This window comes from Cenococcum geophilum, assembly GCF_001692895.1.
Source record: "Cenococcum geophilum 1.58 unplaced genomic scaffold K441scaffold_13, whole genome shotgun sequence".
Lineage (NCBI taxonomy): Eukaryota > Fungi > Ascomycota > Dothideomycetes > Gloniales > Gloniaceae > Cenococcum > Cenococcum geophilum.
Window position 1 is genome coordinate 2,450,445 of NW_027137571.1, and position 23,111 is coordinate 2,473,555.

General features: G+C 47.3%; 10 protein-coding genes across 10 annotated transcripts; 6 read left to right on the plus strand and 4 right to left on the minus strand.

The window, feature by feature from the left end:
• Positions 1-3,511: 3,511 nt before the first annotated feature.
• K441DRAFT_675981 (uncharacterized protein) lies at positions 3,512-4,853 on the minus strand (the record flags this gene model as incomplete). Its single annotated transcript, XM_067650901.1, has 3 exons — positions 3,512-3,565; positions 3,645-4,591; positions 4,643-4,853. 3 exons carry the CDS (start codon positions 4,851-4,853, stop codon positions 3,512-3,514), a joined length of 1,212 nt encoding a protein of 403 aa, XP_067506084.1.
• A 1,625-nt stretch (positions 4,854-6,478) lies between these two features.
• Positions 6,479-7,458, plus strand: K441DRAFT_607808 (uncharacterized protein; the record flags this gene model as incomplete). The annotated part of the gene is made up of 2 exons (XM_067645452.1): positions 6,479-6,884; positions 6,940-7,458. Exons 1-2 carry the CDS (start codon positions 6,486-6,488, stop codon positions 7,456-7,458), a joined length of 918 nt encoding a protein of 305 aa, XP_067506085.1. The 5' UTR covers positions 6,479-6,485.
• A 649-nt stretch (positions 7,459-8,107) lies between these two features.
• Positions 8,108-9,637, minus strand: K441DRAFT_657285 (uncharacterized protein). The gene is made up of 2 exons (XM_067648154.1): positions 8,222-9,637; positions 8,108-8,164 (listed from the first exon to the last, which is right to left on the minus strand). The coding sequence occupies exons 1-2, from the start codon at positions 9,339-9,341 to the stop codon at positions 8,124-8,126; spliced, it is 1,161 nt and encodes a 386-aa protein (XP_067506086.1). The 5' UTR covers positions 9,342-9,637; the 3' UTR covers positions 8,108-8,123.
• Positions 9,638-10,730: 1,093 nt separating this feature from the next.
• K441DRAFT_686056 (inositol monophosphatase) lies at positions 10,731-12,465 on the plus strand (the record flags this gene model as incomplete). Its single annotated transcript, XM_067651950.1, has 2 exons — positions 10,731-11,536; positions 12,447-12,465. 2 exons carry the CDS (start codon positions 10,731-10,733, stop codon positions 12,463-12,465), a joined length of 825 nt encoding a protein of 274 aa, XP_067506087.1.
• Positions 12,466-13,696: 1,231 nt separating this feature from the next.
• Positions 13,697-14,528, minus strand: K441DRAFT_552134 (uncharacterized protein; the record flags this gene model as incomplete). The annotated part of the gene is made up of 3 exons (XM_067643130.1): positions 13,697-13,916; positions 13,978-14,355; positions 14,416-14,528. 3 exons carry the CDS (start codon positions 14,526-14,528, stop codon positions 13,697-13,699), a joined length of 711 nt encoding a protein of 236 aa, XP_067506088.1.
• Positions 14,529-15,144: 616 nt separating this feature from the next.
• K441DRAFT_657291 (6-phosphogluconate dehydrogenase-like protein) lies at positions 15,145-17,471 on the minus strand. Its single transcript, XM_067648155.1, has 13 exons — positions 17,302-17,471; positions 17,211-17,239; positions 17,127-17,145; positions 17,052-17,071; positions 16,966-16,997; positions 16,603-16,909; positions 16,507-16,546; positions 16,335-16,454; positions 15,852-16,283; positions 15,694-15,797; positions 15,570-15,636; positions 15,350-15,513; positions 15,145-15,300 (listed from the first exon to the last, which is right to left on the minus strand). Exons 1-13 carry the CDS (start codon positions 17,344-17,346, stop codon positions 15,195-15,197), a joined length of 1,485 nt encoding a protein of 494 aa, XP_067506089.1. The 5' UTR covers positions 17,347-17,471; the 3' UTR covers positions 15,145-15,194.
• On the plus strand, positions 17,302-18,253 carry K441DRAFT_50544 (uncharacterized protein). Its single transcript, XM_067642045.1, has 2 exons — positions 17,302-18,046; positions 18,111-18,253. Exon 1 carries the CDS (start codon positions 17,564-17,566, stop codon positions 18,038-18,040), a length of 477 nt encoding a protein of 158 aa, XP_067506090.1. The 5' UTR covers positions 17,302-17,563; the 3' UTR covers positions 18,041-18,046; positions 18,111-18,253.
• Positions 17,736-18,522, plus strand: K441DRAFT_657292 (uncharacterized protein). The gene is made up of 2 exons (XM_067648156.1): positions 17,736-18,407; positions 18,458-18,522. Exons 1-2 carry the CDS (start codon positions 18,089-18,091, stop codon positions 18,463-18,465), a joined length of 327 nt encoding a protein of 108 aa, XP_067506091.1. The 5' UTR covers positions 17,736-18,088; the 3' UTR covers positions 18,466-18,522.
• A 16-nt stretch (positions 18,523-18,538) lies between these two features.
• K441DRAFT_415676 (uncharacterized protein) lies at positions 18,539-19,186 on the plus strand (the record flags this gene model as incomplete). Its single annotated transcript, XM_067641523.1, has 2 exons — positions 18,539-18,683; positions 18,774-19,186. Coding segments are annotated over 2 exons (558 nt in total), but the record flags the coding sequence as incomplete, so codon positions are not given.
• Positions 19,187-19,879: 693 nt separating this feature from the next.
• On the plus strand, positions 19,880-22,150 carry K441DRAFT_675988 (DUF1750-domain-containing protein; the record flags this gene model as incomplete). The annotated part of the gene is made up of 3 exons (XM_067650902.1): positions 19,880-19,924; positions 19,982-20,245; positions 20,294-22,150. The coding sequence occupies 3 exons, from the start codon at positions 19,880-19,882 to the stop codon at positions 22,148-22,150; spliced, it is 2,166 nt and encodes a 721-aa protein (XP_067506093.1).
• Positions 22,151-23,111: the final 961 nt, after the last annotated feature.

The following is a 23,111-nucleotide window of genomic DNA, read 5'->3' on the forward strand; positions in this document are numbered from 1 at the left end:
ATAGCTAAACGAGCCTTAATACCTAGATGCTCTAGGAGCTCGAAAACTCTTATATACTTATAGTTACCGCTAAGGAAAATATAGATACCCTTTATAACGGTTATAACGCTACTAAAAAGCAACTAAAGCCCCTCTAGCCCCACTTAGGCCAATTAAAAGATTAAGCGCTAAAGGCGACTCTAAGATCTTCCCCTAAGCTAGAAATGCTAAAGGAATATACTAACGCGTCCGACTAGGGAACTAACTAAAACCCTCTCGGAAGACTACCGGCCTATAATTAGCATAGTAGCGGTATATAAACTACTTATAAGCTAAGCGGGCCTACCCTTTAAATAATCTAAACTAACTACTAATTTAAGACCTAAGCCTTATTAGGAAGCCCGTATTAGCCACTAGTGCTAATACTACCTTTATAGTAGGAGCTTCCCTAGGCCTAAGTTTAAAAGGTTAAGAGCCCTATACTAATCCCCTTTAAGATAGATATTAGGAAGCTATTATAAGGCTCTTAAAAGCTATATAGGAGAAAGCTACTAATAAATATATTAGAACTCTTTAAGGGCAAATTTATATCTAGTAGGGTTTAATCTAAGCTAGGTAAATTCTTTTATAACCTAGTTAAGGCTAAGGGCTTTTTAGAGGCTACTTAGTATTTACCTAAGGAGGTATAGAAGACTTAGAGAGTTATTTATACTATAAATAGAAAAAGGATATAGACCGACTGGCTAAGGCCTTTAGTAGGTTAGAACTTCGCTATAGACCTAACGCCTAGCAGCTAGATAATTAGGTTTATAAGGTAGATAACTTCTTTAAGATGCTAATAATATAAGATAATACTAAAGAGCGTATACGCTAGATTATTAGCAAGATTAAAGACTAATCACTAAACTAGATCGCACTTAATTAGCTTAATAAAGAGTAAATTACTATATAGCTATAGCTATAACCCTTCCTAAAGAAATAGACTTAAGATCCGTATATTATATAATATAATAATATAAAGCTATAGCTTAACTGCTATAACTTCCGCTAGTTTATAAACTTTATAGAAACTTATACTTAATAGATAAATCTAAAGCCCTTTAAAAATAAGGACGGTAGCATTTATAAAAAGGAGAAGATTAGGTTTATCTGGGCTAGAATTAAGCTAATAATTTATAATAAAATAAAGCGTGTAGGAGCCCTATTGCGGATTACTATATATATAGATTTTAAACAAGTAGTTCTAAACGCTAAAGATATAGTAAGGAACTAGACCTCTTTTAGTAGGAAGCTAAGGGGTTACTAAAAGCGCGGGCATTTTAGTAGTAACGTAGGGCAGACCTAACCTTTAAAGAAGCCGTTTTTAAAGAGAACTTTAGAAGGGTTAAGTTAGGGGCCTTAAGTAATAGGAAAGACTCCTAGGGCTATCCTAATACTTGTCTAACACCTTTACGGAAATACTTTAAGAAGTTAAGAGAAAATTCCGGAGGTAGATCCTATTAGAAAAATAAGTAGGGTAATAACTATACTAATAATCTAAAAAAAGAAAAGCCTTAGTTATAGACCTTTTTAGCTATAACTAGGGCAAGATATAAAAGGAGAGACTCTCTATATCGCTATTAAGCTAGAAATAATACTCCCTATAGGTAAGGTGCGTTAGTTTTAAGCACTATATAATAGCAGCGCTAAAATCAATCTTATATAATATAATTTAATAAAATTGCTAAAGGGACACTATATACAAGCACTGCTTTTTGTATAGACTTATAAATATTAGATTTAGAATTTATAATAGTTATTTATAAGTTCTACTTATTTTAGTCTATATTAATTAATTTATTATAGAGAAAATAGGTTAATAAGTCAGTGGTTTAATTTTGGTTAGGTGGCCGAGTTTAGGAGCTAACTAAGTTTTAGGGGTCTGAGCTTAACACTAATTATATTTTAAATTTTACTATAAAGAAAAGAACTATTTAGGTAGAAACTGTAGTCCTTTAAATATATAATCCTATGCCTAAAAAATATACCAAGTATATTAGTATATTAGTACGTTAGTATATCTATAATAAAGCCTTATAGTAGGAACTACGGTAAACTTATTAATAGGCTAGGTATATAAGTAAATAAGAAGTTAATAATATAAGTATAACTAGTAAAGTAGGTTACTTAATAGATTAACTCTAATTATATTCTAAAATTTACTATAAAAAAAAAGCTATCTAGGCAGGGACTATAGTCCTTTAAGTATTTAATACTACGCCTAAGAAATATACTAAGTACGTTGGTACGTTAGTACGTTGGTATATCCCACGTTCCTACGTTCCCATGTTCCCACGTTCCAAACTTATAACGTGACTAGCCACGTGACTTAGCTACCCCTTGTCCCATGGCTCGATCAGTTCCAGCGCCTCCTATGCTGTCTCAACCAACCCGTTTATGTCTCTTCTCAGTAGTCGTACTACTGCCGATATAAGGTCCGTAACAATATCGCCGCGTTCTTACGTTCCTACGTTCTCACGTTCCGAACTGGTAACGTAACTAGTCACGTAACTCGGCTACCCCTCGTCCCATGGCTCGATCGGTTCCAGCGCCTCTCGTGCTGTCTCAACCAACCCGTCCATATCTCTTCTCAGTAGTTGTACTACTGCTGATATAAGGCCCGTAACATTAAGGAACGCGAGTCTTGATTTTTATATAGAAATTGTTGCAGCCGAGGTCAATTAGAGCTTCTACAATTGACTTCTGTTCAGTTGACCAGGCGGGATTGCCCATGGCTTCAAATATAAGATAATAATAAGGCGATAGGTGGTGTCATGCGCGAGTATAGAAAAGTGGTTCAAACAGGCGAGGATTCGGTAAATTTCTATCATTGATCATGGTTTCTGACATTTTATCATCATTTTCCGAAGCGACTGTAGCTCTCCGGCGCTGGCGCTTCCCCCGGAGTAGAACTGGAACTAAAGTTTAAAACTGTAAATGTAGTCACAAAATAAGCATGCTATGTCTTATGGCTGTAACTTCGGACAAAATCTAATACGAATCTAGCCAAGCCAATACAAATTTACGCCGGTTGGTCCTTTTCTGTTGTACCTGTGACACGAACGTTCTGCGAAGTTAAGCGACGGCTTCTGCGGATGCCTTGGACGATATTCCGGAAGCCCTGTCGACGGAATATCTCTGCGGGAACGTTAAAGCGATTTGAAAATCTTGACGTTCCCGTACGGACAACTCTGCCTTAGGCAGTAAGACGACGAGGTGTCCCCTGCGCAAGGGATATGCGCCAAAATCATGGAAAAAATACACAAGCAAGAAATGAAAGTCTTCATGAATTTCGACAGAGTTATCCAACGTACTGCAGGGGGACAAGTTCTAGAAGAGGTGGTCATTTTCGTTGACCTCACCCCTTGAGATGTGCAGAACCGCTGCTGGGAGTATCCTAGTTTCTTATCCTCTGGACAAAGGCCCGCTAAGAGGAGAAGCCCGAGCCACAACTAAATTATACCACGTTACTTCGATGCTTCTCTTTCTGTTATTAACCACCACCATTATAATACAGCCCTTCAACATAGCCGCTATGCCAAAAGCCCTAGGAACGCAACAACCACAACTCCCCATACAGAAACAATAAAGCTTTCCCGCCTTGAAGCTGCTGACTGTTGACTTACTTGTGGGGCACCGCCCCTGGTAGCCCCGCTGCTTGTAGAGCTCGAGGTTGGTTCAGCCGGTGAGAATTCTAGCTGGCACTTCTCATCTAGAGATAGCTCGTCCCCAAACGCATTTGTGACGGACATCGGTACGCACGAAAAGTCTGCCTGCTCGGTGAAAACTGTTGTGGTTTCTGTGGAGCGGGACGTTACGGTTCGGGTCGATGTCAGTGTCCTGGTTATCGTCTCGAAGGGCGTGCATGATAATTGCCTAGCCCGTAGCTGCGGCACGGGCGTTATGAGTGCATTTCGGGCGGTAATTCGTACACTGCTCTCGCTGGTGGTCTTGGGCGGGGTGTACGAGAGCGCGCACTCCGTGTCGAGCTCCAGCGTCGCGCCCTCGCTGTTCGTTACCGTCATGGGGAGGCAGCTGAAACCAGTCGCCTCTTCCGGCTCGGAGACTTCAGTGATTGTCCGTGTGGTAATTGAAGTATAGGTGGAGCCGCTTGTCGTAGTAATCGTCTTTGTCGCTGCAGGACATGAGGAGCAGTAGCCGTCCGCAGCACAGTATGCAATCGATTTGCAGCACTCCCTCTCGCAACAGGTGTCTTCCTTCGGACATGACCCATTCTGGCAGCACAGCTCTGAATTGGGATTGTAGCAGTAATTGTCACCGCAGCACTTGCCAGAAGTAGGACAGCTCCAGATGTTGCCTCCGCTCTGGCAGCATATGTTCGCCCTCGGGTTGTAACATTTGCTGCTCCCACAGGGCTGCTCCCCGGACGGACAACACCCGCCCTCGACACAGTCATGGTCCAACGGGCAGCCCAAGCCCTCTAAGCAGCACTTCGATGTCGATGGGTCATAGCAGTGGCTGCTGCCACAAGACTGTTGCCCGGCAGGGCAGCAACCGTTGGGGACACAAGTGTCTCCAGCCGGACAACACCCGCGTTGGTTGGCGCAGGGAGCTGATCGCAGTTAGTCTTCGCTGTCGTTCAGAAATATGAGCAGCGGATTACCATCGCCAGGGTTCGCACATTGCCGCCTAACAAGTGCGCCGTGCGGGCCGAACTCTACGGTGTAGCTGGACAAGTTGCCACTGAGCAGAGAGATAAGGTCATCTTGGGCCTGTAGGGAGAAGGTGCGTGCCAGGTCCGAAAATGGTGCGACGTCGCTTCGAGATAGTTGGACAATGAGAGCGGAGTTTATGAAAAAGAGCAGACTCTTCATGATGGGCAATTTTGCGACTCATGGAACCGACAGTGTGTATCATTCGCGGACGCGTTGCATCGAAACAAAACTCCAAGGCTCTCAAGCTAGAAAAGTGCATATCCCTTGCACAGGGAAGCGCTATTTTTCTTAGTTTCTAGGCGGAACGCAAGGAAAAAACAATGCCATTAATCCGATTACGCTTATCGCTGGAGCGACTTACAAAAGTAGGCAAAGCAGGCATTGTTATGTATAAGCGAAGCGAGGGTTTTGTCGGAGGTTGGGACCTACAATAGCAATAGGCAATTAGGTATAGCTTATACGGGCTCCAGTGTCCCCCCTCTATGTACTTCGTTGAATGAAGAAAAAACCACCACCTGCGCCTAAACCACCACCTTACTTAACCTCTGCCTGTCCGCAATGAAAACACCTATGACACCCTAAAACCTCCACACTACATCGATTCTGGCGATCCCTATCAAATATTTAGCTGTTTTAGACTGGCAAGCTGCTGGATAAGTTTGTGGAGTATATTTGAAGCTTTATGCGAACCTCAAGTGTACGGCAGAACGCCTGCCTTACTGCCAACGAACACAGCTGTTTAATTGGTTAAGCTAGGGTCACGCTAACTCCTGTCCCATCTTGATAATCCTGACCTCGGTGTTGGCGACGGTGGCGCCCCCGCTGTGCGCGTACTTGTAATCGTATTTATCCGGCGGGTGCGCTGTGATGCAACTGCATGATTCTGTCATACCATAGCCTCGCTTCAAGCCTGTCCCCGGGAATTTCTGCTGTAGTAGCTGGATGATCTCTTCTGAGAGCGGCGCTGCGCCGGAGGAGAAACGCTTCAAGTGGTGGAGGTCATATTTCGAGACAGTGGCTCCGTCTCGTACGGGCCGAATTAAGATAGGTGGGACGAGGAGCAGCTCAGAGAGTTGGTATTCAACGATTGTAGAAAGCATGGAGGGCATTGTGAACGCAGGAAGCATTATCACTTTGGCGTTGAGTAGAATGGGAAGGTGTAAGCCGTGGATGAGGCCAGTTACTGTAGATTGTTAGTATGACTTTAAGGGAAATGGGGAGTGGAACGATGCTTTCTATGGAATAACGGAAGGACTGCCAGAGCGTTCTTGTGTTCTGTTGGAGATTTGTTGCATTGGCAGACATTGTGCTATTACATTTTGGTGAATAATCATAACTTACAATTCTCGTCAGCTATATCCCCAGAATCTAGGAATTGCTGATGCACATATAGCCTTTAACTAGTCGTTCCCGAACTGAAACTCAAGAATCCGTACATATCTTTATTCTTTTTTTAGGTGAAAGTTTGAACGCTGGAACTTGACCCGATTCTCCATAGCTCTTCCTAATTCTTATTAGATCTTGAATAGTGATATATCCAGGAAGCTCGCCGTCGAGAAGAAAGACGTTTTGCTTTAGAATGCCTGATTCTTTCGCTGATGCAGCTACAAGCTCCATTGACCCAGGCGTTGCCATCAGGAATCTGGCTTGAACGGTCTTTAATGCGTAGCTCATTTCTTCGGTAATCGTCCTGCGGGGAAAGCTCCGACGAAATCGAGGTTCGGAATCGAAGCTTTCGGCAAACTTGCCGAACATCAAGCTCCAAACCACAACCCCTGCGCTTATTGCAATATGGGCCACCAAGGAAACGACATCCGCATTACGCTAATCGGCGCAGGCACGATTGGCCTCTCTTTCGCTGCGTTCCACCTCTCACACCTCTCCTCACCATCTCAGCTGACAATCCTTGACACTAGGCCTGACCTCGAAGAATACGTTCGCTCTACTCTGCCTAAGTTCTTCCCAGATGCCCCAATCTCCCATGTCACCTTGAGCAACTCGCTTCCCGATGCTGTTCGTAATGCCTCTATAATCCAAGAGAGTGGCTCAGAGAATCTACCGTTTAAGAAGAGCATTTGGGCGGAAGTAGAAAAGCATGCTCCTCAGGATACATTGTTATGGAGCAGCACCTCAGGCATTCCCGCTTCACAGCAGACAGCGGACATGCAGGATAAGACACGCTTGCTAGTCGTGCGTAAGCTCATAAGCATATCACCTTCAAGCGCCCATTCACAAGCAATACAAGGTTCATCCGTACAATCCACCGCACATGATGCCATTACTAGAGCTCGTACCATCCCCACAGACATCCGCTGATGTCTTAACACGGACGCAAGAATTTTGGCGCACAAGAGGGCGCGTCCCCATTCTTCTTCTGAAGGAGATGACGGGATTTGTAGCGAATAGGCTGGCCTTTGCGCTTCTTCGCGAAAGTATCCATTTAGTAAATGAGGGGGTTGTGAACGTAGAAGAACTCGATAGGGTCGTGGAAACAAGCATGGGACCGCGATGGGCCATTGCGGGGCCATTTAAGAGCTACCATGCAGGTGGTGGGGCGGGAGGACTTGAGGGCTTCTTCAAAAATATTGGAGGAACAGTACAGAAATGCTGGGATGACACTGGGAAAGTGAACGTGGGTGAAGTATGGGAAGAGAGCATTTTTCGACAGGCGAAAGAGCAGTATGGGGTTGTTGACTTAGGAGAGAGGGACAGGATTACGAAGAGAATTCTGGATACTGTGGAAAAAGAGAAGAATAATGAGTGAGCTAAGTACATACCCACCAACCTCCAGCTCCTTGAAGGATAGCTTCTCGAAGAAATTGATTGTAATCCAAAGTATGTGATATGAGCTGAAAACCTACTTTACAACAATGAACGTATTTATGTAGAAAAGAAAGCTCGGAATTTCTAGCGTTGCTAGATGAATTTGATAAACGCTCGAATACAGTTTTCGAGGCAATCTATAAGCTTCACATGCAAAGATACATAATCAGTAATAGATTCTAGAGAACCCGAGTGCTAGGGTGGAAATGAGTTGTTTAAGGTTTCTTGTCCTTAATGGCTCTGTCCGTATGGATTGCTCCCCGTATGGATTCACACGTAAACTGATATGCTTTTGATGAGGTGTATTCCCCTTCCGGTCTTCAATGGCAGGTAGGTGGAGAAGATGAGTAAGCTTGGCCCTATCACGTCCAAGCCCGCCATGGGGAATTCGTGGAAACTCGCAAAAACTGCATTAATAAATGGAGTTAGGACATTTCTGAGATTAAGGTGCCGCAATGGGATCGGCTGCTTTATGAATTTTTATGTGTTCCGGATGACGTGCCGTGGTTTTATTGGTACCCTATATGTCGCATTTCCTACATGTAGTTGGTACAAGACACTCCATACTCCTCCGACATGGAACCTCTTGTGTCCCACTTGACACACTCATCCCTTAAAGATTCCAAATCTCGCACGCAATTTGTTTCCTGCCAGGAACATCAACACAAAGGCTGTTTCAAATATCAGCATTGATCAAGACCTACTCAACTGCTCCGGATTGTCCGTAACAACCAGTTTGCCCGGTCGCCATCTAAGTTTGACAATATGATAGCTAATGGATGGTTCAGGACCATGAACCTCCCAATGAATATCATTAAGATCAGAACGTCCTGTCCAAGATGATGTCACAAGTCGATCAGTTTCGCAAATGAACATTGCTCCATCATCCGCCTGGAACTCCCAGGTTACAGCACGCTGGACAATCTCGTCCAGTTGATGCTTCTTTTGTTGGAGCGTCTCGAGCTCCAGGATAAATTCCTGGCAAGAATGAGGAAGAAGCAACTCGTGGTTTATATTACCGAGCCAGAGCTTAGCGTCGCTTTTCCAGCCGAGCCAGTCGCTGTGGCGTAAAGACAACGTAACTTTCTTGAAAGGGAGATACAGGAGTTTCCGAAGATACTCAAAGTCCCAGCTAGCTACGCTCGCGAAGAAATGCAGATGGTATATATTATCTTGTTCTTTACGCGCAAGATGATGAAGATAATTATCAACCGGCAGGTCTTTTGGCCCGCGATTATAATAAAAATGATGAGTGGCACTCCGCATAGGGATTACGCTAGTCTCGTAGTAGATGAGCCGGCAAGTCCGCAGTAGCGACGTTTCTGTGCGAAGCTCATAATAGTGATCCGGACGATACCAAAAAGCATTCTCTGGAAACGGCTTCGTACGGTCTTCAAATTGAGAAACCGCCAATTCGAATATTTGATTCCGAAGTTCCGGTGGAAGAATGCTGAAAAGAGGGGATTGTGTCTGGGGGTGGCAGTTCAATGGTGTGATCTGAAAGAGGGTGCGTCTGGTTATTCGGGCGGTAAGCTGTCTCGCATGCCGTTCTGCTTTGCCATGGCTAATTTCGTCCCTAGAGTTCATCGGATGAAATGTGAGCAGCGGGAATCCGGATGGTTGCGAAATGCTCATCACCTCGCCGCAATTTTGTTGCTGAATGTGGTGGGGTTTCATTGGGCTAATACAGTTGAGAAACACGTGAAAATAGACGGGCATGAGCATAAGGCCGTCTGCCTGGAGATGATTGTTACGTGTACGTCCTTTAGCATATAGTTGTTTTCTGGCATCCGTGGAAACTCGCCGTTTTCTGCCAAACTCCATTATACCACGATGAAGTTGGAGCATTTAGGAGGAGCCAAGCTTACGATAGTTGTTTTTCTACGCCACGTGTAGGCGAAGAACGGCCAGTAATAGTTTCTCGTAACTGACAGCCCTGAAGATGTTGGACACATTCCAATGGCATCGCGCGGGAGTCATACCGTGCTCAAATGGGATCTGTCGCAGCTTGTGATCCTAGGGTGATATGCTAGAGGCGTATCGTAATACGACAATCTCTCCACTATCCTGGATGATGTCCCTTTGATGTCGCCGTTCTTCAGGAGGGATTTTTGGTACTGGATACCGCAGATATCAACAGTCCACACCGACGATCCGCTCTCCTCACTGGCGGGACCGAGTTCAACAAGAATGACTCAAGGTGCTATCAACGCCGAGCTGGTTATCCTCGGAATTAATCGGAGTAGCCAATATCTCTACTGCAAGTGTCGTAGGGATACGTGCTCATTCAGAACTGGAGCCCTGGATAGGAGGTTTAGGAGCAGAGTTTGGGTGAGCGAGTTACACAAGCTTTTTGTGAGCAGCGCGTCGACTGCAGCCGAATCACGAACTTTTCTGCTCCTCCGCCTAAGGCTCCTCCATCGAGCTTCCATGTGCTCTGGCTCCTGGCCGTTGACTCGTGGCCCTGATAAGTCACTGCGGTTGATTACCGAGGTTCCGGGGGTGACATTCCAAGCCAGCTAGCAATCTGCGCCTTTTAAACTCTTTCACGGGCATAAAGAATCGGCGTCCAGCTAGCTCATCTTTGTTCACGAACTGCCACAGCACATATCAAGGTAAGGGAGCCCTGCTGAAAAGCCCAGTAGCCATATGCGCGAGTCCTGCCGGTTCCAAGATTCGCCCTGTTGCGCTGTGCATAACCTCACTACGCTGCGCGACCACTGTCGACTAACGGAGCTGTGGATTTCCTTTAAAAGGGCCTAGCCCCTCAAGGGTTGTTTCTTTGCCTCTAACATTCATCTTGGTTCTCAGTTTCCTGCTGTGTCGTTCAACAATTTCTGCTCCATTCACCTTCTGCTGACCCCTGTCCGTTTCACTTGGGTCCACCAACATAAGAGTCCTTCTTCCCTAAATTTGGCTCACCAGCCCAGACTTACCTTTTACTGTCGGCAGCAGCCTTAGCAAATGCCAATAACCACTTTGTTTAATCCCCCAAGACTATACAGAATGGCGCTATCGGTTATGTCCTCGGTCGCTACAACTCCCGCCATGTCAGATTTTAGCAGTGCAGGCACACCAGCCACATCAAGTCTAGCATCTTCTATCTCAAGCCTCCGGGATCTCGACAAAGCCCTTGTCGAGTGCCTTATCGGGGAGCTAAACCTAGTTGAGATTCGAGATACCCTGATATCGGTCGCACAGGCTGCCGGCGAGATGATGCTAAACGCAGACCCATCTGTCGACACTTCTGAAACCAAGAAGAACTCAAGTGACCGTGTTACAGCGACCGATAAGGCTGTCGAAGCAATGGTGAAGGCTTGTCTCAATACTGCCTACCCGGACTTCGAGTTTCTCGGAGAGGAATCCTTCAAAGTCGGCCAAAAGCTGAGCGATGCACCAACTTTCGTTTGTGATCCGATAGACGGGACTCTCAACTTCATCCACAGTTTCCCTAACACCGCAATCTCCCTCGCACTTACAGTTGGAAAGAGGCCGGTTGTCGGCGTTGTGTTCAATCCGTTCCGCCGGGAGCTCTACACCGCCATCAAGGGCCAGGGTGCCTATCTTCAAAAACCAAATGGCACCGTCCATCGGCTCCCCATTCGTCAAAATCCAGATCCACTCACCGGTCTCAACGGATGCCTCGTGGCCGTAGAATGGGGTAGCGAGCGTAGCGGGCCTAATTGGGACCTTCGAACCAACACGACACGGAAGCTCTTGTCTGCTAAATCTGTTGGTGGTGCTATGTGTCACTCTATCCGCTCGTCTGGCTCTGCGGCCCTAGATTTCTGCTATGTCGCTGCCGGGCAGATGGACTTATTCTGGGAGGGTGGCTGCTGGATATGGGACGTCTGCGCCGGCTGGACCATCCTGGAAGAGGCAGGTGGCCTTGTTGCATCGGCCAACCCTGGTGACTGGGACCCAAGCCTCGAAGGACGATTGTACCTGGCAGTTAGAGGTGCCCCAAGTGGCCAGAAAGAAGTCGTGGAGGAGTTATGGAGCTGTATGGACGGAAAAGAGTTCGTCTTCGCGAAATAGCGATTTCAACAGCACTCATCGACAATGCTTTTCCAAAACGGTTTACTTGAAACGAGACCCACGTTTACGAGAATTTGCAAACGTTATAGAATGGTTCCCGGGATTTGCACACGGAATGGAATACCCTCGGTCACTTATAGAGCATAGACGGACTGATCTGGTTTACTTTTGCTTACCCTGAGTTTGAACTCAATGGCGATTCACTATACCTATTTTCACAGGTACGCCTCAATATAAAGCCGAATATTATTCTTTTGGCAAGGCCCATTCATGTATGAGGTTCTCGTGTGTGACACGTAACTGTCTCCTTTGTCCTTGATCCTGCGAACATTAACCTTTGTAACTGCAGCTTCTAAGCGAACCACAGTATCGGTCCTATGATTTGGCTTCAAAGGTTCTTGCCCAAATCCATATACAATGTATATTGCTAAATAATAGTCAGGTGTACAATCCGCTTAAGGCCAATAAAACAGATAGAGCAGTAATTATCACATACACGACTCTCTCTGGTACACCACAGTCATGCATGTAACCCGCTCCTCTGACCCACCAGACACTACACTCGTCCTAATTCTCTAGATATCGGCACTCCCTTCAAACCTTTGCGTGCTTATGTTACACATAGCTCAGACTCTTAACCTAGACATCTACCATCGTCTAGTACCAACACATCCTCACCAGGTTCCAGGACCAAAAGCCGCACTGGTAATCTGACACGATTACCAAAATAGGAATATCGCAACTACAGTACTGAAAGAATAATACTAATCTTGGCACTGTAGAGGCTGTGAAAGTGCGCTAAAATTCGGTCTGTGTCACTAGTTCGGTAGCTCTTAATCTCTTACGTAGAACTCAAATTTGGATCGGCGCGATAACTTTAACATATCCTAGCGGAATTAGAGTTAAATAGGGAAAATTTAGCGCATACTATATCCCTTGAAGGTTCGTATTGGTAGCCCCTGGTATTATCTTCCTCGTCTTGACGATGGTATTAAAATACCTTCAGCAACTATCAGGACCACTAGTAATAATAGATCGCCGAATATTCTAGCAACTACTCTAGTACGCCTTCAAAAAACATCGAAATCTGTATGCACTTACCCATTAAACCCAGCCTTCATAAAGGCTTCAGGAAAACCAGAGAATCTGACGCGTTTGACCTCCACAGTTTATACGCCCCGGGGTATTTAAGTCAGACCGAAAGGCAAAGAATATTTGCAAAATGCACATTCTTACCACCGCCCTTAGTGCACTCCCGCTCGCCAGTCTTTCCAACGCCCTTCCCATCGCGTACCCCCAGAATCCAGCGTACCCCTCTGAATATGCTTCCCCAACCCTCTTCATACCGCCGCCAAGGTCCCATTTTGACCATCCAACCACCACCAACGCAACCAACCGTAGTGCACTACACATAAGGGGAGATCTACCCTGCTCCCCCTTCTCGTTAACCACAACAATTAATGCCCAACCTACCTTACAAAGGCAACATCATTGTCGGAAAGGGCGTCGCCGATGCTAAGCATGCCTGTATCGTCTGGCACGCGTCCGGCTACACGGCCTGTAAGCCTTTTGGGCGTTAGTTGGGTCAGACGTGCGAGTGCGAATATGGACGTCCAATGTCCAAGCATGATCTTGAGCGGGCGCAGTAGCCGCCGAAGAACTTATTCTTGATGGTAATTGAGGGCGCTATGATGTATTATAAAATGCAGGATGTGGATAAGAAAACGAATAAGATAGCGGGAGAAGGGGAAGGAAAATTAGAAGAAAAAGAACAAGAAGGAAGAAAGGAAAAAGGAGAACAAGAGGAAGAAAAGGAGAAAAAGAAAGAAGAAAAGAGCTTGTAGGAGGGGAGAAACTTCACGTATATCTGTAAACCTCAACATACTGGCGGCTCAAAGTTCAGGATCAATGGCTCTAATCGTGAGACATCCAGTGGTATTAAAGTTCTGGAAAATCAGTCTCGGACCTTCCATGGCCGCTGGAGTCTGCACGATAAGTTTAAGTACAGCCAAGACCACACTGGACGAACCAGTATGCGCTAAAAAATGCCTCCGGAGAATTTCACTCTTAGACCTTGCCTCGGCTCTCTATTACTCGTAGCCGCTTGATATGTCTTTCCTGTCCTCCACACCCTTCCCCTCTCATCCACCCTTCCGCGGCGCTATGGGGGTTGCGACAACAGGTCTATTGGCGCCTTGTGGGTTCTTCTTGCGTGCAAAAAAATTCTCAAGAATCTTCCTTACGTGGGGTAGGCTCTTCTGATTGTCTACGGGCGCTCGGCAGTCTTCAAGCGTGTACGGTTTAGAGATAATGACGGCGTCGTTCACGATAATCGAGGTATCGTGCCAACGAGTAGGCAGTCTGTTAGATAGAAAGAACGTTAGCGTAATCATTGTATGAAGACCACATATACCGAACATACGTTCGTGCCAGCGCGTCGAAAATCTCTTGCGCTTCCTTTGATACACCACGGCCCTTCATGGCGTCTTTTTCCTTTATTTTACGGATTGTGGCTTCCTCTCTTGCCTTCACAGCCTCCAGGTCAACTTTGGAGATGCTAGGGAGAGCGCCATCAAATCCAGGCCCTGAGTCTGGAACCCTCTCGCCGGCGCTCAAAAGCTCAATGTTGAGGATATGGGCAAAGGGGATAATGTGATAATCCCCCGGCTGGTTTGCGAGGGCAGATGAAGGATTCGGTGGAGGAGTTGCCGTGTTGATAGCTATGGCGTTCGTAATGTTACAAGTTGTAAAGAGGATTCCTTCAAGGACATTATTGTGAGGTGCGCAGGACACTTTCACCCTATAATCATATCATATTAACCCGACACCTTTTCACGCGGGTCGTATAGCGTCAACCTACCGCGCACCAACTGCCTTGTACAAGATGGAATCCGAGTCAATCACATCCTTGTTTGGGACAACCTTTGGCGTCGCAATCTTTCCAGCAGTGGAATTGCGCTTGCTGTCAGCCATGTTTCGCTCTACTTTAGCCTGTCCTGTGCAGACCTGTTCGACCTTGTTCTGCACCTGTGCTCACCAATGCTCGCCAGTATTCCCTCAGGCCGTTCGCTGAGGACACATGCAAGCAAAGAAATTAGGGCAAAGGAGCGACAAGAAAAGGAAGAAGAGAGGCGCAAAATGAACAGGAAACAGAAGGCGGAGAGGGGAGAGGTGAACTAAGAGCCCAGAGCTCACACGTTGTCACTTGAGCTCAAGTTTCGGTGGTGGTTGCGGGATCGCTTCGGACAAGGCCAGGATGCGAAGCGCCAACCCAACTGATTTCAGCCTCTTTACTGCGGCCCACAGAAATTGCAACGCCATCTCAAACAGATCTTTACCTGATTTAGCAAATTATACACCCCTCCCTAGTTCCATTCTTGCGCTTTCCAATGCCCGTCGATACTCGAGCCGCAAAAATGAAGAGGATTTTTGGGCGAGCCGAATTCAATTTGTTCATGTCACTCATGTTTCTTCAGTCCCCTAGAGATGTTAAAGCATTCTGTCATTACTGCAATTTGCTTGACTCATGTATGCTTATTTTAATGGGGAACTACAAATCTTCGGCATACCCTAGCTACCGTGAGTTGATGCGTGCTGCCGCCTATTCTGCACCCCACTGGCGCGATACTAATACCTTCCTTATGCCGTGTAAGTGGAAGCCGAGACATTTCCTCCTCTCCCGGTCCAGTTCACGTGGATGTTCTTGCCTTCTGGATAATCCGCGTTTGCGAATTCAGGCTTGACTCTGTTTTTGGTTAGCACTGAAGCTTCTGAATCTCTTCTACCATGCTTACCTGAAAGTGTGAGCACCGAAGTAATCTCTTTGCGCCTGCAATAGATTTGCTGGCAAGTCCTTGGAGCGGTAACCATCGTAGAAGCTCAGGGCGGTACTGAAAGCTGGTGTGGGAATGCCCCAAAGAGCGCCCTTAGAAACGACGTCTCTCCAGCCAGGTTGCGCCTACCGAATCATTTAGTTCCACTAGTGTCTCAGAGTGAAGACTTATAAGTTATTACCTTGTGGATAGCCTTATTAAAGAAATCATCAAACAGAAGGTTCTCTAAGTCGGGATTGCTGCGATAACTGCAATAGTGTCAACGTTAGTACTACTGTCCGAGGGAGCCATCTGGCCTTGCTTACGCCTTGGTGATATCCTTAAGGAAGACGGAGCGGATAATGCAACCGCCACGCCACATCAGTGCAATCTCGGGCTTGTTAAGCTTCCACTTGTATTCCTTTGCGGCCTGTTCCAATTGTCAGCCAATTGTTGTCTTTGCATATGATGCAATATATCTTACGTTTTGAATCAGCATGAAACCTTGAGCATACGAGATGATCTTCGAGGCATAGAGAGCTTGTTCTAGGTTTTCTAGAAACTTCTCTTTGTCGCCAGAGAAGCTTGGAGTGGGTCCTTGGAGGACGTTCGCACCACGTCCACGCTCAGCCTTGAGTGAACTCAGGCATCGAGCAAAGACAGCCTCTCCGATCAGAGTGACTGGCATGCCGAGATCCAAGGCGTTGATGGCGGTCCATTTTCCAGTACCCTTCTGTCCAGCGGAGTCGAGGATCTTCTCAACAATCGGAACTCCGTCTTTGTCGTCGGTCTTATACATGATGTCGCGAGTAATTTCGATGAGGAAGGAGTCGAGGACACCTTTGTTCCATTTTGCGAAAACATCTCCGACCTCCTTGTCCTTCATACCTAGGCCGCGTTTCATAATGTCGTAGGCCTGCGCCAAATGTGAGAATTCCAACATTTGACCCTATTTCTGTAATCATACCTCGCAGATCAACTGCATATCACCATATTCGATACCATTGTGAACCATCTTGACGTAGTGACCGGCACCTTCATCACCAACCCATTGACAGCAAGCCTCACCATCGGATTTTGCGGAGATCTAGGATTATTAGAAACTTCTTTTGTCACTAGGTAGATGGCATTTAGCTTACACTCTGGAGAACGTCCTTGATATATGGCCATGCCTCCTCGCTGCAATTCCGGTCAGTCAACATTTCATAGCTTTCGAGGCAGACTGCAATACACACTTTCCTCCTGGCATGATACTTGGTCCGTATCGAGCGCCTTCTTCTCCACCGGAAACACCGGAACCGACAAAGCGGATACCCTTGGATGCTAGGTATTTTGTTCGGCGGTTGGTATCAGGAAAGTGAGAGTTACCGCCATCGATGATGATATCACCCTTCTCGACGCCACCCTTGGTGAGGAGTAGCTCGATGAAGTCGTCAACTGGCTTGCCAGCCATGACGAGCATCATCATCCTTCGGGGTTTCTTAAGCTTCTGGACGAACTCTTCGATCGAGTGAGCGCCGACGATGGATTTGCCTTTAGCCTCTATAGTTTTGTTAGATTATGTTTAGCTACCACATCATTTACCACTCTTGACGCACCATCTCCCAGGAACCGGTCAACCTTTTCTACCCTGCCGCCTCCGTCAGCAACTCTATCTCAAGTCTTGGGCTGAAAGAGCACTTACGTTCTGTTGAAAGCCACGACCGTTTTAATTATTTAGTAAAGGCCTAATGTTCTCGTGAGCCTGGAAGGTACATACTGTGAAGCCGTGATCCGCACTGAATTGGATTAGTTTTGCTTATTGAGGACGGATAGGCCGGGGAGGGGGGGGAGCGCTGCTTACGCATTGAGGATCAAATTCTGGCCCATAACCTATGCAGCTTGCATCAGTGTCTATTCACATTGCAGAGCTTGAATGGCAAGGGAAAACGTACGGCGAGGCCGATGAGGCCGAAATCTCCCACGGGTTCTTCGGCCATGGTATCAATTGTTAGAAGGTTGAATGAGCTGCGGGGTGGGAGAGTAGTAGTGGGGCAGGCCGATCTTCAAGACTGGTGAGATTGAGGATTTTGTGGTGTATGATGGATGAAATTGGCGGAAGAAGTTGGGGAGAGCAAGTAGATAAGTCTTTTTCTGGCTTGCGACCGGAAGAGTTTGGAGTTTGTTCGTGTTGGTAGCGTGGATGGAGGGTGGGGCATGAAGTGCATCAATGAATGGAGGGGAACGGCTGGGCTAATCCCTACAAAGCCTCCCAGAGCCTTTCATGGGCCCCACGGGGAAAAGAGTGAAAGCAGCGGGCGCCGCGCCCATTGCTTCTGCCCTCGAACGTCGGGGAGCAGACGTATGCGCCGCAGAGACCAATACTTCCGCTTTTCCGCCCGCGGAAAACACAAACTACTTCTTGTCCCCTCATGTTTGCGCACCCGGCACGAATACCCCGCCGTACAAGTTATAATCCAGCAAGCCGGGCCGACAGAACGCCTAACAGCCCAAATCAAAGCCCGAAGAGCCGGCCAGCAGCACCCACGCTCCGTCAGCGGTATTGTCAGCCGTTTGCATAGCATCAACGGCTTGCGGCAACCGTGTTTGCGGCATTATTACTCCTTTTTAATCAGTTCCTTGAGTCACAGTTGCTTCACTTGGGTGGCGCGTCGAATCAGCGATCGCGGTTGAGGGCACGTAAGTTATCACGCACTTGGGAGTTTTGCGCAGAGGTTCATCATGGCCTATCCGCCGCCTCCAGGTCTCAAGAATCAACCCAGCTCTTCATCAACGCCGCAGCCTCATCCATCTCTCCCCGCTCGTCCACCGCCGCCTGCGCATCCTCTCCCTACTGCCAAGTTTAGCGCCGGCGCTCCAGGCACAAGAGGATATCCTAATAATGAAAGCAAGGCATCCGGGGCGTCTAGCGCCTTCACCGCGTTCAAACCGCGTACTGTAGGAGGAGGAAATCAAAATTGGAGATCTCATTCTCCCACTGTGTCTGCTGCTCCTGCACCACCAACAGGTTTTACAGCCCCTCAGGCCAACTACAATGGTGGTGGGTATCAATCAAATCCTTACCAGCAGCAGCCCTCATACTATCAGCAGCAAAGTAGTGAAACCTACGCCCAACCCACGCCACCCCAAATCTTAAATCCATTTCCAGTCCCCGGACAGGATCCAAACAGTGCCCTCGGCCGCGGCCGCGGAGCCGGAAAAGACGGTGTATACGATCCTGAGATCGAGGCACAGATCGCACAATGGCAGAGCGCTTATGCGGGCAAAGACGATAGCTCAGGTGGGAAGTCATTCAGTAGGAGTGGGCGAGGGGAAGGTGCGGCGTCTGCGGGGGGCGCAAATGCCATCCCCTTAGGAGGACGCCCGAACTCTTCAACTCCAATTAATTCCATTGACATGAACTCAGCCGTTGACTCCGATACTGGCGTCGCTTCTATTGTGGCAGGCGCGGATGGAAAACAGAAGACTGTGGTGCGCAGCGGAGGTGGGAAATCATGGCAAGATCCCAGTCTGCTTGAATGGAATGAATCAGAACCTCGATTATTCATTGGCAATTTAGCTGGAGAAGTCACTGACGAATCTCTCCTCAAAGCTTTTGCCAAGTATCCATCAGTCACGAAGGCTCGTGTTGTGAGGGACAAGCGAACAACCAAAAGCAAAGGGTACGGTTTCGTTAGTTTCGCAAGTTCTGAGGACTTTTTCAATGCAGCGAAAGAAATGCAGGGCAAGTATATTGGTAGCCACCCTGTATCGATTAAGCGGAGCACGACTGAGATTAAGGCTGTGGTTCCAACGGACAAGAAGAAGCACGGCAAGAATGGTAGAGGAGGTGGTGGAGGTGGGCTCATTACTGGAGCTGGTGTGCAAAAGAAGCAGAAGAAGGACAAGGGCGGAGTCAGGATGTTGGGTTAAGCGTAAGCTTCGTTAGTTCCGCAGAGTTCGAAAGGCGTATTACAGATGGTTGGGCATATTTGTGTCGCTACGGTCCCAAAGCAAACTTTGGTCCGGGAGAGTTTTTTTTCTATAACTTTTGCAGATGGGCTCCTGACTGAGTAATTCCAGCTAAGCAGATCTGTCTCTGTGGAAGTGGTGCATGGATAGGCGTTTATGGAAGACTAAACAGTTATTTATCTGATACAATATATTCCCTTGTCTCTGTTGAGGCATGTATAAATCTTGGATTATACAGGATTTCTATCAAGTCGTTTGTTCAGTCGCTCAACTCTGAGCCTTACCTCAGCAGGCTCAGACGTGATTCCGTTGGTGCGGATTTTCAATCGGTCCGCAAGCTGACTAACTACATTTGTGCTGCACCCATGAAATCTCCAAACCCTGGAATTACTATTTCCCCGAGCCTTGCGGCCTTCGCGACCTAGCGATCCAAACGCGATCAGAAACGCCAATCCATCAAAGCTCCCGCGCCCAATCTACCCTCTCATTGTGGATTAGGGCATTACTGTCGCAGGAATCTTTGGAGCCTGTGAAGCGAGCGCATGTCGCAAAATTGTCAGCATGAACGTTCAAGAATCCCCAGCGGCTCTAGTCCCGCAGTTCGTCGTGAGTGTTACAGCATGCAAGCCAATTTTCAAAGCTGAAGAAAGCTAATCTAGATAGTTACCGCATGTCCATTTGGTATCTTCATATCGATTTCCCCATCTAGCCACACTACAACCGCCGACCGCATTTGACTACCTCCTCAACGCTCCCAAAATCGTCAATGATGCCGCCTCCGTAGCTTGGATGTATTTTCAAGCACCTCCCCAAGATGGGACAGTGCTACTCACCTGGCAGCCGCCCGTGATGCAATCTAGGTTTGCGAGTGATGGATATATTTGGGCCGATCCAGAGGCTACATACACAATCGAAATAAAAGGCTACGTAAGTGAATTCTTACACAATTTCAGGGCTAGCGTTGACAACATATAGACACTAGAAATCCTCGTCCATAGGAGTGGATACCGTTTCGGCTTTGAACAAATTGCTGTGCACTCTCGGCACCGTTACCGTATAATATCTAAAGCACCCGGCGCAAACATGCAGCATGATCCCTCCCTTTGGATAGTTCACTACGCACAGGCGGAGCCGAACAACAGGTATCCAGCGAATCAGATCCAAGTACCTCAAGAAGTCCAAAGGATTATGCAAGAGCGAAGTTATCTCGAGAAGCAAGGACAGTTACTTCGAAAAGAATTCATGCTCCGCGATCGAGGTAATTGGCCAGAAATAAAGTTCTCTGGTGGTGGTCCCATGCCTGCTGTTCAAGGCCAGCAAAGGCCAGTTTTCAACCCAATGCAACAAATGGGTGGGCTCGTTAGACCACCTCAATACTACCAACAAAGCCAAGTTCCTGGAGTGGGACCATCCCCTGCAAAACGTCAACGTCAGATTCCACCAACTCAAATGCCTGGGTCTGCCCATGTCGGAGTACCACCAGCAGCGGTAGGCGCCGATACCAGCATCGAAGATGAGGAAAACACCGCCCTTGGAGATCTTCTTGACCATCTCACACCTCGAGAAATCAGCGCGATGAGGTATACACAACATCATGAATGGATGGAAGAGATATTCTCTTCGCCGTATGCTGCGGGCCAGATACTACCAGTTGACTTGGGATTAGGTCTAATGGGAGAGTTAGCACCCCTTACAGACGGTCTCCTGGATACGCCTAGTGCGGAGTCTGTTCCAGGCAATAAATCATCAACACCTAAGAGTTATCACAAGCTAGAGCCCGAACAACTGAAAGACTTTGAGAAACGGGTTGCAGATTACGTGGGAAAAGGAGAAGCCGAGCTTGAGAAAATGAGGCTCAAGCATACCAAGAAATTGGCCGACTTAAAGCGCAGCAAAACATACATTCAAGCTGAACGACGGTTGAGAGAAGCAGCGCGAGGTTCAAGCGACAGTACCGACACATCTCATCTTCTTGATGGTACTGTAGATGAGGACAGAACCCGGAGCGGCACGCCAAGCTCTGACGAAAAAGTCGATGATATCGTCCATGAGGTTGAAGAGTCACTCGGCGTGGTGATCGGCTCAAAGAAAAATGTAGTTTGCGTGGACAAAGGTGGTTATATTGAAGAGCAGTCTCAGCAGACACAGCAGGTAAACGGCAATGGCACCGGTCCATCCAGCGCACACACGGATAACGGAGGCCTCAACGGGTTTTTGGATGAGAGCGCTATGGACGCTGACAACACAGCTGCCAGTTTACTAGATCAATACGGTTTAACTACCACACCAGCCGCGAACCTTTCTGTTCCTCAAGTATCACAACCAGAAAGCCAGGTTCATTCCATTACTGGAACTCCAGGTACCGGAGCCATAGATCCTTCGCAAAATAGCTCATATCAAGAGCAAGGCAATCTTGAGGGCTCAAGTGGAGCTCATGACCTTATGGATCTTGATGTGGACATGGCCAGCATATCTAACACAGAAGACAAGGGCGGTGAGGGAGACTGGGTTATGGTCAATGAGACTGACGATGGCCAAGAGCACATTAGCGGCGCACAGCTTTCGAAAGCCGCTAGTGCAGAGTCCTTAGCAGAGCCAACTGATCCAGATGCAGCGCCAGCGAGTAACGTGGACTCTGGAGCTACTCCTGGCATGTTCGACACAGCAGAGTTCGAAAGCTTCGACAATCTGGATACTGCCGGAGATGCACTGGCAGATTATACTGCTGAAGGAGACGACCTGGGCCTGGACCTGGACAACTCAGCATTTGGGGATGCTTTCCACGGCACTGAGACACATCACGGTGAGACAGACGATGGAGAGAATGCGTGAGCATCTCAATAAAGCATCATTGCTTTGTCATACGAGTGGCCATGGACGTGTCGTGACGCTTGCAGCAGCACCGGCACATCGTTCTGCATGGGCAACGTCTCACAAGATACTAGAGTTCTGTCCTAGATTTGCGCTTGAAGTGCTGGGACGTTGTCCCCCTAGCACCTATTGTCTTTTTTGGGTTCTTCGTTACGACATATTATCTAGCCTTGGAGTTTAGGAGATTCACCAAAGGTGCTGATAGCGTACTTAGGGATGACTAGGTTGTAACTTTAAGAGTACATCTTACGGATTTTATTCCTTCGGGGGCGGTTGGAATTGCTTCTGTATCTCTCGGGTCTGTACTCGATCTATGACATTTTGTATGTTTGACATGCTGCTTGTGGTTAATAAAGTTCTCTCGTGGTGAAGCAAGCCACAGGGATAAGCTGGCAGAAGAGCCACGGTTTCGTTATCCTTGCGTTATATCCTTGCGGGTGATTGGACGCTCTCTTGGCAACCTATGGGCGATGCTAAAAAAACACTGCGTGTGCTAGGATCTAAACCCAACATTCCGTTATCTTACCATAGGAGGAGGTGGTTCCTTGTGCGAAACCTGAGGTAGCGTAGTTGAAAGTTTATATCGGTTGTGCTTTTATACACCAGCGGTATTTAGTATAATTAGAATTTGGGTTTATTAGCCAGGTGACACCCACAGACGGAGTCTATCGGAACCACAACAGTTCGTCGCATTTATTGTTTCTCCAAACCAATGGTTTCCGGTAACAGATTTGACTACGAAAGACGCAGGGTTACATCTCTATGCCGTTCAATGCTGGTTGATGTAACGTCCTGTAACCCCAAAGCATGGCCGTTTATCTGCGATACCGGAAACCGAAAGAATCGAAGTAGACGTGGATGCTGTTGTGTGACAATTTATCAAACGCCAGTATAGAGAGCTCAAGGGGCATGTTGATATTGT